General features: G+C 35.7%; 1 protein-coding gene across 2 annotated transcripts in view; it reads right to left on the reverse strand.

The window, feature by feature from the left end:
- Window positions 1-4100: 4100 nt before the first annotated feature.
- LOC137645901 (uncharacterized) overlaps window positions 4101-13725 on the reverse strand; it is a 15658-nt gene continuing 6033 nt past the window's right edge. Inside the window, exons 1-7 of one of the 2 annotated variants that reach the window (XM_068378938.1) lie at window positions 11864-12187; window positions 10336-10632; window positions 9023-9953; window positions 8277-8590; window positions 7372-7960; window positions 6197-6489; window positions 4101-5614 (exon numbers count right to left, since the gene is read on the reverse strand). In XM_068378938.1, the coding sequence (XP_068235039.1) occupies window positions 4529-5614; window positions 6197-6489; window positions 7372-7960; window positions 8277-8590; window positions 9023-9953; window positions 10336-10632; window positions 11864-11929 (3576 nt within the window). In that variant the 5' untranslated portion in view covers window positions 11930-12187 and the 3' untranslated portion in view covers window positions 4101-4528. Of the gene's footprint in view, window positions 5615-6196; window positions 6490-7371; window positions 7961-8276; window positions 8591-9022; window positions 9954-10335; window positions 10633-11863; window positions 12188-13725 lie in introns of those variants that run through there. The other variant, XM_068378939.1, reaches the window with a different exon arrangement.

Raw genomic sequence — 13725 nt, forward strand, 5'->3', positions numbered from 1 at the left:
AATAGTGCTAGCTCTATTAACAGTAACCACATCAATAAAACGTGAATATCATTAAACGTAATATCATCAACTCGGAGAATAAGAGGAGGCAGGAATAACTCGTGATCGTATAAAACGGAAAACGGGAAATCCACCTCCTCTACTCGAGCTTAATAAAGAAAACGAGAGAAGGGGTAACTCGTATCTGTAGAAACAGAATACGAGCACTCTATGCTCACGCTCTCAAGGTTACATAATAAAAACCAAAATCACACAATACAGTGGAACCTCTACATACGAATTTAATCCGTTCCAGAACCAACTTCGGATGTAGAAAATGTTCGGATGTCGAAACGAATTTTCCCATAAGAATATATGGCAATTCATTTAATTCGTTCCTTAGCCTAAAAACCCATAATAAATCCTTAATAAATGGCTACACATAATTACGCATAACAATAACATAAATGCATAATATGAAAGAAGCATGTAAAAAAGATAAATATAAAGAAATAATGAATAAAAAATGTGTTTTATTGCCACTTTACCTTAGAGACAGGCCAACGCAGGTGTAGGATTTGCTACCCAGGAGGAGACGGACGATCGGCGAGAAGGTAGACATGGTGTTAACATGTTCTTTAAATAAATACTCTCTCTCTCTCTCTTTTGTTCTTCTTCACTGTTAGTGTTAGAGACGTCTATTAATTTTTTTTTTCTGAGAGAGAGAGAGAGAGAGAGAGAGAGAGAGAGAGAGAGAGAGAGAGAGAGAGAGAGAGAGAGAGATATTAAACAAAAATGAGATTAAACAAAAATGAGATTAAACAAAAATGTGTTGTGTACATATGATTTTTACCAGCGTTAACGAGTTGAAAGACAGTTAAATGTAACTAAAAAAACAATATTAGCGAATCTGAATTCCTTTATTAACTAAAACAAATATTGATACAAACGCACTCATGTGCGTATTCGCAAACACACACACACACACACACACACGCACAAGGAGACACGATCGGTGAGGAGGTAGAGATGGTGACTGCGATAACATACCGTAACTTACACTACGGAAATTTTAATCTAACTAAGCTTATTTATTTTTTTATTTTATTTTTATATTTCATATTTTTCACATTTTTTTCTTTTGATTTTTTATTTTCATCACTTTCAGTGACGAGTTATGGTATGTTATCGCAGTCACCATCTCTACCTCCTCCCTGACCGTCTCTCTTACTGCGTAGCAAAATTCTTGCACCTGTGTGTGTGTGTTTGTGCATACGCACACGAGTGTGTTTGAATCAATATTTGTTTTAGTTAATAAAGGAATTCAGATTAGTTGTTATTACTTTCTTAATTTCATTTAATTGTTTTTCAACTCGTTGACGCAGTTAAAAATCATATGTACTCTAAACACATTTTTGTTTAATCTCTCTCTCTCTCTCTCGGAAAAAAAATAATAGACGTAGACGTATCTAACACTACAACAGCGAAGAGAGAGAGAGAGAGAGAGAGAGAGAGAGAGAGAGAGAGAGAGAGAGAGAGAGAGAGAGAGAGATTTTATTTAAAGAACATGTTAATGCTATGTTTAGAGAAACAGAAAAAGAGAGAAGTCTTATTTAAAAGAGCTTGTTAACGCTATCTTGGTTTTCTTTGCTTCACTTTTTTCTTTCTTTCTATTCATCACGCTGGCCCTTCTCACAAATGATCGTTGCCAACAATCTCTTTGTCCTTTATCCCTATCAATAAAAGGCGCTCTATCTCTTCCAGGGTATTGCTAAGATGTCTTGTAATAATGTTGATCCCCTTCGATGGTTATTTGCTTTAATGGCTGCCTTCAGCTTGATGATCCTCGAGATCATAGGCCTATTCCGGCCATATTGTTTAGCCATACAGTATCACTCACATGCACACTGCTCTCATGTTTTTCTATAATTTCTTCCTTCAATTCTAATGAAAGAATAGCCTTCTTCCTGTACTGAAACTTAGCTTCTTAGGCACCATGATTATAGGTAAAATCACAAAGGAAATGTGAGAAAAGGAAGAAAATAAGCACTGTTAATAACAGACCAAACAGAGGACAACCACATGATACACACAAGAACAGAGAACTGAGCACTCGACACTCAATGGCGTAATGTTTACTCCGTGTGTCGAAATAAAATTCGGGTGTAGAGTAAAAAATTTGCTAGAATTTTACTTCGGATGTTGGAAAATTAGGATGTAGATACGTTCGGATGTAGAGGTTCCACTGTAATATGATATGAATAATGATAAAATTGTAATAACCAAGAACGAAGAATAACGACAACGTAACAATTAAACATAAAGATATAGTCTAAATTAAGCACCTTCCTGAAGCGTGATCATAACTATAACAAAGACTAGATCGATATTCTTCGTCCAAATCGGACTTGCTAGCAAATAAATACCATAGTAAAAAACAATAATAAATAATGATAATAATATTGGTCATAAAACATAAGTGATAAAACCTAGATGACAGAGTACCAGAAGGGCATTATTAACGTGAAAAACTACCGAATCGAACAAAACCAAAATGGCTGCCGATACCGAGGACGGCCAAGCCTCTTCCAAAATTAAAATCCACATTACTGGAACGAGAAAAAATGCCCGGTACTGAAAAAACTGTCAAAACAAACTATGGTACTTAACATTGGTAAAGGTGAAGTAGCAACGTCAGTCATGTTGAATTAACGACAATCACTTGCGAAACACGCCTAACAAAATAAAAACGACTTAGCGGGCAAGTCCAAAACAGAAGGATGACCTGGAGAGCGCGAGTAGTAGGTGTCGGTGGAGTAGTCCACCTGTATTCTCTAGGGCCTGTCACGGCCCTCCCCTTTGATGAAGGGATTATCTAAATGGAAGACAGCCTGTGAATAGTGGTTTACACACACCCTTGTTAAATACACGACACCAACAAGGTGTTCGCGCGAGGGTTGTAACCTCTGCATTCCATGCTTTTATCTTTCTCTAGTATATTTGGAAGATTTATATTAGAAAAGTGTAAAGAAGGACCCTTTTCACCGGGCATCACAGGTCTCTCCCCAGAAATAGATTTTTCCTTCGTCAAAATCCCTTTATTATTACTAGCTAAGCTACAACCCTAGTTGAAAAAACAGGATACTGTACCATAATTCCAATGGTTCCAAAACAGAAAACAGCCCAGTGAGAAAAGGAAATGAGGAAATAGTGTGCCAGAGTCTACCATTAAACAAGACAGCAGAAAGGCTACAGAGGCTATGCCAATACCTATAACTAGAGAACAATGATTTGATTTTGGAGTGTCGTTCTAGAAGAGCTGCTTACCAAACCGAGTCTCTCTTCTATCCTTAGTCCAAAATAGCCGCTGAACAATTAGTGCAGTAGCTAACTTCTTGAGTGAAGAAGAATTTTTTGGTCCTCTTAGTGTTGTCAGGTGTATGAGGAAAGAGGAAAATGTGTAAAAAGAAGCTGATAACATGTCAGTTAATCGGTGGCAGGAATGGAAGTGAGTGTTTATTGTATCGGCCAGAGGGGCAGGTAACTATCGGCTACTGGCGATTCCTTATAAGTATTAACTGCCGAGTTCCAGCTGTGCTTGAATCAACCTCCTATTAAAAGACTTAGGTTTGTATTCATGTAGAAACAAATATCATTTGGGTCTACATCTCCATAAGCATCAATGTCCAGTAAAAATGTTTTGATTTCACGGGACTGAAAAGTTAAGCTAGTTAGTTCAGCTTCATGAAAAAAAGGAATGAAGAAAATTAGAGTTTATCATTAATCTGCTTTCCATTTTGTATTTTACAGGCAAATACATTAATCAAAATGGTTCCCTTTTTCTTTGGACAGTGAGCGACAAAGCCATGGATGAGCTGTTAAATCTACACAAGATTCATTGCACAGATCCGAGGAATATGCTTTAGATCATGCTCGTAGCCAAGGTCTATACTGTAGATTAATCTATAGACCTTGTTCATGGGCATACTTGGTGCATTGGAGTTCAGATCTTGCAATTTTACAGGGAATAGCTGTGATTATACATACTGTTCTTGGGTGTCAATATAATGGCATCTCAATTTCTTTACTTTACTAGGAGGTGAAAATCAAACTATACAGAATAAAGGTTAGTATGTTTTTATACATAATTTTTAGGATTCTAGAAATATCTAAACCTATATTCTAAAAATAATCTAATATATCTTTAGACATGAAATGGAATGATTTACATGATGCATAAGCAACAGGATGAAAAAAAAAATAAAAATAAATAAGTAAAAACTACAGTAATTAATAGTAACTATCTCAAAAAAAGTTGCAAGCAAGAGACTGGCAATACCAAACAAGAATAAGATGAAAGGGTTTTGGTTTAATTTCCTTGTTCATTTTATTCTTAAATGATTATCAAAAGCTATGATACTTTAGATTTCATCTTTTATTCCAGATCATAACTCCATACTGATTAGCTTTAATTATTTGGCAAATAACACTTACCTGTGCAGTATTTCACAAATCTTGTAATAAAAATAACAGAATAACTGTCTGAAATCTAGTAACCGTGAGATGGGGAATATATTGTAACATGGTTGTTAGTTTGACCTGGATCTTGCTGAACGAATTGGGTAGGTACGAAGTGTACAGAGAATGGGAACCCTTTCACAGATGTCGTTGATGGGTGAAGTCCATACAACCCATGAGGAATGGAGTATGTGTACATTGTAGGAGCAGTCCCATCTGCTCCAGGAAGGTAGCCTGCATACCTTGCAAAAGGTCCCAGGAAAGACTGGTACTCCACTGATGTTCTGGGAACAACAGGTTCTACAATCTGAGAAGTCTTGACCAAATTATCAAGTGGCTGAGATACTTCAGGGAGATCAATAGCAACCAAATTCTCAGAATTATTTTTTTCTGCAACTGTATCTGCTACAGACTCTTCCGTGCTCCTTTCTCCAAGAACAGTTACAGCCTCATATTCACTAGGTTCCTCCGCTGTGTCATACATGACATCATCATCTGGGGCTAATGCTGCTGCTAGTGCAGCTGCGTTATATGCTTTTACAAATGCTATTTTAGCAGCAATAACCTCGGGTGTATCTTTCACAGGATGAGGAGCAATTATAGTATTTGCAGTTAGGTTTGGGGTGTCTTCAGTAACCTCAGGGTTGTCTCTAACTGGGTTAGGATCTACTGGTTTTCCATCCACAGGATACACATCACTAGGGTCATCTGGAGCATTAGCAGCAGCAAGAGCAGCTGCATTGTAGGCTTCAACAAACTGAAGTTTTGCATTAAGGACTTCTGGTGTATCCTTGACTGGAGAAGGCACAACAACTGTACCACCACTGGAGATATAGCTTTCAGATTCAACATCATCTGGGGCTTCAGCCGCTGCAAGAGCAGCTGCATTGTAAGCTTCAACAAACTGAAGTTTCGCAGCAAGGACTTCTGGTGTGTCCTTGACTGGAGATGGCACAACAAAGGCATCACCACTGGAGATAGAACTTTCAGATTCAACATCATCTGGGGCTTCAGCTGCTGCAAGAGAAGCTGCATTGTAAGCTTCAACAAACTGTAGCTTTGCAGCCAGTACCTCTGGAGTATCAATAGGTGCTATTGGGAGATTGTTGCTAACTACCTGTTAAAATAAACAAAATAATAAGTTAAAAAAAATTGCAAATAGTACGATAGAACAGCGATTACTACTTTTCTAAACTGACCTTTACCTTGTACACTATCCTGCTTCCTTCTTATGTAAATTATCAATTTTACTTTATCATTATCTTGCAATACTTTCCTTATCTTCAAGATTCAAAGTAATAGTACAACATTATAATGATTTGTATTAAGTTTGGCATTACAATTTATGCTTATGCAAGTCTAGAGAAGATAATATATCATGGCATTTGATATCTGCTGTTTCCATACCTAGAATAAAAGGATTGATGGAGAACGCTATAAGTAAAGCATATATATTAACATGAATAGGATAAAAATTTAAATAACAACAATGTTACAAGTGTGTGGAAGAGTTAAAAACAAACAATAAATTAATATAATAGGAAAAATTCTGAACATTTACCTTGCATTTAATTCCCAATAGGTCTCATACTATTATGAAAATATAAGCATCACCTATACATTATTCACCCTTGTTTCTACATTCAGCATAATGAGATAAGCCAAGAGATTAAGAATTTTTTATGCAGTTTATTTTTACCTGAAAACCATCCTCTCCAGCTGTGTACCTAACGCGGACAACTTGATCATCCGAGTCCACATAACTGTAGGCTCCTGCGACTTGGCCATTAGCATCTCGCACTTCATTCTTTGCTTGACCTGGATGAGAAAAGCCATAGTTAACCTGGCCATGCTCATCTTGTGCATGATGCCGGGAAACATAGGTGGCAGGGACTTCAACTGAAGGAACTTGCAGAGAAGTGGGTATAACTGCTGGAATGTCAACAGATTCTCCTGTGGCAAGAACTGGTTGTGGTGCAGTGTATGTTCGAGCTGAAATTATAATGCAAATAGTAACAAGTGAATCAAAAAATTTTATACATATCAGTAAATTTTTTAAAATTATTAAAGGAACGATATGTCATGCTCTATCTTCTGTGCTCTATTCAAAAGTATTCACTGATTTAATGTAAAATCACAATAAAATTTATAATAAAAAGCTTGCTTTTCTGGATGAATTGACAGAGGAATAGCCAGGTCATGTTTTAGAAAACTGGCCAATAAATGTATCAGATGTGAATTCATGAAAGTATTTTGAGGGACCTTAAGAACAATTTACTCCATGAAATTTCCTTAGTTTACTTAGGATTGAAAAGAAATCCTACAATCAAAGCTTGACTTAATATCTAAATATTTTAAATATCAAGATAGTAGCTTTACATTTGATGTTTTCATGAACTGTATATCCACAAAATTATACAGCAAGCTGCCTGAGATTATGAGTCTTGGTGAATTTGGAGGTAATACATTCCCTTGAAATGTTTTAAATGTGTTTGAAAACAAAGCATTTAATTGGTAAAATGAGATAGATTGTGAGTCTAGGCAAATTTGGAGGTACTAAATTCCCTTGAAATGTTTTAAATGTGTTTGAAAACAATGCATTGGTAAAATGAGATACATGAATATCGGCGTGTGATGAAATATGTCTAAAAATTTTTTATTTTGACATCAGGTGTAAACAATTTATTCATAGATGCTCAAAGTAGATTTTCCTTATCCAATGGGGCTTCCTTTACGATACTTATAAAAGGAAAAAGTAATTTAAATGACTTCTCATGGTCTACAAAATTTTGCTGGCACTTAGACATTACCTTCAACATTTAGCAATACATGAAGACACTAAACCTATTTCAGTAAAAAAAAAAATTGGCATACCTTCTCCAGTTTCATCTTTTTGTATTTCATCATCTGGAGCTATGGCAGCTGCCAATGCTGCTGCATTGTAGACTTCAACAAACTGTAATTTAGCTGCTATAACCTCTGGAGTATCTTTAACAGGGTGTAAAGTATAAGCAAGTGTAGCTTTTGGAATATCTTCCTTCCCTGCTTCATTTGTAGCTCCTGCTGCAGAAAGGGCAGCAGCATTGTAAGTTTCTACAAATTGAAGTTTTGCACCAATAACCTCCGGAGTGTCTCTTATGGGATAAGGATCAACAAATGGTGCTGCTTTATCCTGTTGTGGAGCGTTAAATTCTACTGGATCATCAGGGGCATTTGCAGCAGGAAGAGCAGCAGCATTGTACGCTTCTACAAACTGTAGTTTGGCGGCAACAACTTCCGGAGTGTCTTTTACAGTATTTGGGTGAATGAACGGTACAGAAGTGCTATCTTCAGACTTAACTGGATCATCTGGAGCATTTGCTGCAGCAATGGCTGCAGTATTATAAGCTTCCACAAACTGCAACTTTGCAGCTAAAACGTCTGGGGTGTCTTGAGCAGCTATTGGCAAATTATTGCTCTTCACCTGAAAAGATATAAACTCATGTATGAAAATCTCAATACTTCTCTTTAGGCAGAGGCATAGGCAACACATCTTATTTAGATGAGCAGTGCTACTTTAAACTAATCATGGTCTCCTTGCAAGCTAGTGAAAAAGCATTTGATTCAAAAATACTTCTGTGTATTCTGTAAGATAATTAACTGAATGACTAAATTATCTATTCATTTACTGTAATGGAAATCTCTACCTGTCTATTTATCTACCCAATTATCAATAATCTAGCTAGTACATTCACCGTAGACTAACATGAGATGTCAAAAAATTTTATTTTGTAACATACGTTAAATCCATCTTTCCCTGCTGTGTATTCAACACGAATCACTTTGTTTTCCTCATCCACGTATGTGTAAACTCCTTCAACATTTCCACTGGCATCTCTAACTTCATTTTGAGCTTGACCAGGGTATGAATAACCATAGTTGACCTGGCCTGTTTCATCTTGGGAATGATGGCGATTTATTTGGGTCACAGGGACTGCAATGGTTTGATCACCAGAACTTGGAAGAGACACGGGATTAGGTAACACCGATGTCTTGGCAATTGGAGCATCGACAATCACAGGTTTCTGGGTCACACCCACACCGTACGAATGGGCTGAAACAATAAAAAAGTTTATAATTTTTCCCATTGTTACCTTATTTGTGCTTATAAAAACATATTAGCTGTGAAATTTAATCCATTACCCCTTTACACAGGTTATTTGTAGTAAACCCTTTCACTGCGTTAATTTTGACCATGAAGAAATCATATGCCTTACATCCTAACAGAAAAAATTAGTAATAATAAAATGGGAAGAAAAAAATTCTCATAAAATACTTAAGATAATTCACTTTTTGGTTTTGTAATACAATGACTATAACAAAAGTGCTACTGAATTTCATGGATCATTAGTCTAAAAATAAAAATGCCATTGGCTTATTTTAATTTGTCTGAGAAACGGAATCCCTTATACTTTCAATAATGTAAATGTTAGCTAATCTAACAGATAGGAAATATAAAATTGACAGAAACAAAAAGTTCAATTACCTTGAGGAACATTTACTCCAGAGTTTGAATACGAATATTTGTATAATGAAAAATCAGTTGCTGGTTTACTTTCTACTGCAACACTAGATTTATCATGCAATTCTTCATGTCTTTCATCTGAGAAACCCCCAACTTTTATTGGTGTGAGCTGGTATATTTTTTTTGTGGTTTCTTTGCCCTTTTCTTTCTGAACTGGGAAAAGAGTTGTAAGCTCAGGGTCCTTATCCTTAGATCTTGGTGAAAGAGTAGTTTCAAGGGTTTGCTCGCCTATTACGCCTAGCTCTGTGACAGGTTCTTCTGAGGGTTCCTCAGTGGTACTAAATGCTAAGTTTGTTGCCACTTCATGTGACTTATCATCAGGGGCTAATGCAGCAGATATGGCAGCTGCATTGTAATCCTCAACAAACTTAAGTTTAGCTGCCAAAACCTCTGGTGTGTCCTGCACCACAGGAAGGCCATATACAATAGTAATCTTTTGAGAATTGTTTGCCTGAGGATTTTCAGCTGTTTTGGCAGCAGCAAGAGCAGCTGCATTATATGCCTCAACAAACTGCAATTTTGCAGCGATAACTTCTTGGGTATCCTTTGTAGGGTTAGGATATGTGGATGCCTTTGATCTGAATTCTGTCTTGGATATTACAACAGGGTCATCAGGAGCATTAGCCGCAGCAAGAGCTGCAGTATTGTAAGCCTCAACAAACTGTAACTTTGCAGCAATGACCTCCGGTGTATCTCTGACAGGACTTGAGCTCACTTGAACTGGAATGGCTGTGTCACTAGGACTGGAATCCCCCACAGGAAAATCTTTATTTTCATTCTGAGCAGCAGCAGCAGCTAAAGCAGCAGCATTGTATTGTTCGACAAACTGCAGCTTAGCAGCAAGAACCTCTGGTGTATCAGACACTGCTATAGGAAGATTGTTACTCCTCACCTGTAGGAAACAATGTTTTTATTTATGTCATAATATTTCATGCATGGCCTCATGTTAAAGTGACAGAAGAAAGATAAGACTTAACAATATAGTAAACATTCAGAAAAGGCAAGTTTCACATTCTCTCTGTAATGTTCCCAAAGTTTTCCTCGTGGAGAATATATGAACCACTAATTCAATAAATTAAAGAAAATATAAAATTACTAAATGGCAAAATCAATTGAATTACTTTTGATAGTGAATACAGTACTTCAATAATTAAATATTGTAATTACCATAATATGGTAAATAGGGAAGACTTAACATGATTATTCAACTTATTTTAGACCAGTCAACAATACATTTACCATGGATAATAAAGACATTTACCCTAACAACTTACTTGGAATCCATTTTCCCCTGCAGTGTATTCAACAATGACGACCTTGTTGTCAGCATCGGTGTAGCTATAAGCACCTGCGACGTTGCCTGAAGAATCTCGTTGCTCGTTCTTGGCTTGCCCTGGATGAGAAAACCCATAGTTCACTTGGCCTAGCTCATCCTGAGCATGATGGCGGGAAATATAGTCGACAGGCGCTACATTGCTGTTTGGTGGCTGGAGCAAGAGCTCGGGCGGAGTGGCTTTTGAAGTTGGAGCCGACAACGCACCGCCTATCAATGCACCAGCAAACACCAATGCCTTTGGAGGTGAGAGAAAGCAGATTAGATTCATTTGCATTGTATCCTTTTCTTGGAATGCTAAATATATTCAGGAAATTGTACTAAGTCCTGGGGCTTATAACATCCTACTTTTCCAACTACCGTTGTAGCTTGGCTTAGCTAGTAATAATAATAATAATATAAATAATACTAATAATAATATCTTATTCCCCATAATCATTGAAATTTTAGCATTATTAATTTGTAGAGATAAATTTTAACTGACTACAATCTAAATGTTCAGAGAATCCACTCAAGCCTGACAATTTGCAATAGTGTAGGCAACCTCACAGCCGTTGTGAGGCATTTCCCAGCTCTCCTCCCTGGTCCTAGTTTCAGTTGAGAGGGAGATTGGGCATTGATCATACGTATATAGGGTTGGTAACTACTGTAAGACTCTGTCCCGTGCCTTGCCTTTACCAGTCATGAGTAACCTTTAAAACTATGATAGGATCTGCTTTAGTCTCTGACTATTGTGCAAACATCATGCTAGTTTAAAGATTTAAGGCCTTTGAGATTGAGGTTATTAGACCCACTTGTTGTTATATGTAGATTAAATTCATATATTTTATGTTATAGGTCCTGTGAGAAAGGTTTATTAGAAATATTAAATGTTGATGCTGAGATTAAAAGCATTATAATGATTTGTAAATCAAAGGAGTCGTCGTATTCATAACCGCGGGCTGACGTCATCGATGACCTAACCGCTAGCGCGAGAATCAAGCGAAGTGAAAACAAACCAGAGCAATGGCTTACGATTACGTTAATTCTTTGGATAGAGCTGCTAAAACACGTTACAATATAAAGTTAAATGCTTCAGGTGAGTAATAAGATATAAAATACAACTGTTCTAACTTCTAGCGACACTTGCAAGTTAAAAATGATGATAAACAATAATTATTTTGAACTGTTTACAGCACACAAGTATGAGGTGTATTACTGTTGGCCTCATAAACCAATCGCCTTCTCTTGTCATTTCGCTCATACCTCTCAAGTTGTCGTTTGGCTTTGGCAATTGGCATAGCTGTCTTTCTTGAAAGGCAGTATGCATGGAATGTAGTCTGGGTGTTCTTTCTCAGTCATGTTGGGTTTACCTGTATTTTGGCAATTTAATATAAATTCATAATGAACACCAAAAGACAGACATACTGTTGGAACACCAACCACCAGAATGTTAAATTATATTAAAATATGTTAAATTTCATAAATACCTGAGATAAAGTGTTCACTACAAATAACCCGACCATTTGTGTCCATTTGGATTCATTTGCTGGCATGCTGCAAGCCACTTATCCCTCCTATCCGGGCTTCTGCTACGACTGGGGAACTTGTAAAAATGCAACATCTTTCCTTGCATCATATTGTGATTCTTGCAGTTGAAAATAACACATGATGAAGGCATAATGGCGAATAATTTAGCTTTAACAGACGACCGTTCATGCAGCACCACGTTAAAGTGTGGTTTGTTTTCACTGCGCCACGTGCGGGAAGTCACGTGACTGCTCAGTTACCCGGATGGCCCGCGGTTCTGGTGGTTTCTGGAAATCTATCAACACTGCCAGCTGTGCCTAATACATCCATAGATCGGCATGGATATTCTGGAATTTTATAGAAAACGTGTCTATAGGGTATTTAATGAAAACAGTCCAGGCATTTAGGAAGGGAGTTGCTTCAACTGTCGCTGAGTTAAGACTACTATTGTGGAGACTTTTTTATTTACATATGTTGTGATACTGTATATTTATTTACTCTACTACTATTTTTACAACACTTAATTTAAAAAGAAAAACTTGGTAATCTTGGAAGATCTAATATCATTTGAAACTGTGTTCTTGATTATCATCTTTTACATTTGATTTTCATTCTGGAAATTCGTTCAGAATTCGTTGCCAAATTTCGAAATCATCCAAGTCCAAAATCATTTAGACTTCAAATCACAGGCCTGTACTACTTTATGAATTTGTGTAAAATTATCATTAATGGGAGAGCAGTGAATATTTTATTAATCTTGTCAATATTGTAAATACATATTCAATAATCCTGAAAGCATAGTGTCTGTTGGCTATTATTTTTTTACTGTTATTGATTTGCTATTTTCTATTCTAAATTAATTAAAAGGACATTTTTTTTATATAAGGTATGTTTTGATAGAGATGAATGTAACTGTTATCAGTTCTGTCACCACCTTCCATCTTTCTCATTTATAAGGTTCAAGTCAAGGTTTAGACCTATAAAAAATTAGTTCTAAGATCTTAATTCTTATAATTATAAATCATATATTAACGACAGAGATAGAAGCCCAGTTAAAGGGAAGGAAATGCCCACACACTTACATATCCATACGAAAGATTTCATAAGATTATCTAGAGGCAAAATAGTTAAGACTTGTTCACATAATTTCTTCACGATTCTATTCCACCATTTTCCTTGATTTTCATGCCTTGCTTTTTGGGAGGCATATATAACCTGTGTGTGTGTGTGTGTGTATATATATATATATATATATATATATATATATATATATATATATATATATATATATATATATATATATATATATATATTATATATATATATATATATATATATATATATATATATATATATATATATATATATATATATATATATATATATATATATATATATATATATATATATATATATATATATATATATATATATATATTGGTGCTATTATAGTATGCTATCTACCGTCGAATTTCTGCTATAGTATGGTATCTACCGTCAATGTTAATCCTCCTGTTTGATGAGGATTATCAAACAGATTACTTACCACCAGTATGTTATCCTCATTGGACTTTAATTATAGTTTAATAATATTTATTGGCTGGACAACATGGGTGCATAATTATAAGCAGTTTATAGGGAAACTTTTTTTTTTTACAAATTATTCAAAGCTCATCATACAACAATGTTACAAGTTATTCAAATGAAAAATCAAATATTACAAAACTGAAAGAAAATAATCTATGAAAAATATTCAATCAAAAATTTATTCTACTACTGCTGGTAAACATATCTTACATCATTCCAGAAAGCAGGAAATGCA

The sequence above is a fragment of the Palaemon carinicauda genome, chromosome 8, assembly GCF_036898095.1.
Source record: "Palaemon carinicauda isolate YSFRI2023 chromosome 8, ASM3689809v2, whole genome shotgun sequence".
NCBI classification, from domain to species: Eukaryota; Metazoa; Arthropoda; class Malacostraca; order Decapoda; family Palaemonidae; genus Palaemon; species Palaemon carinicauda.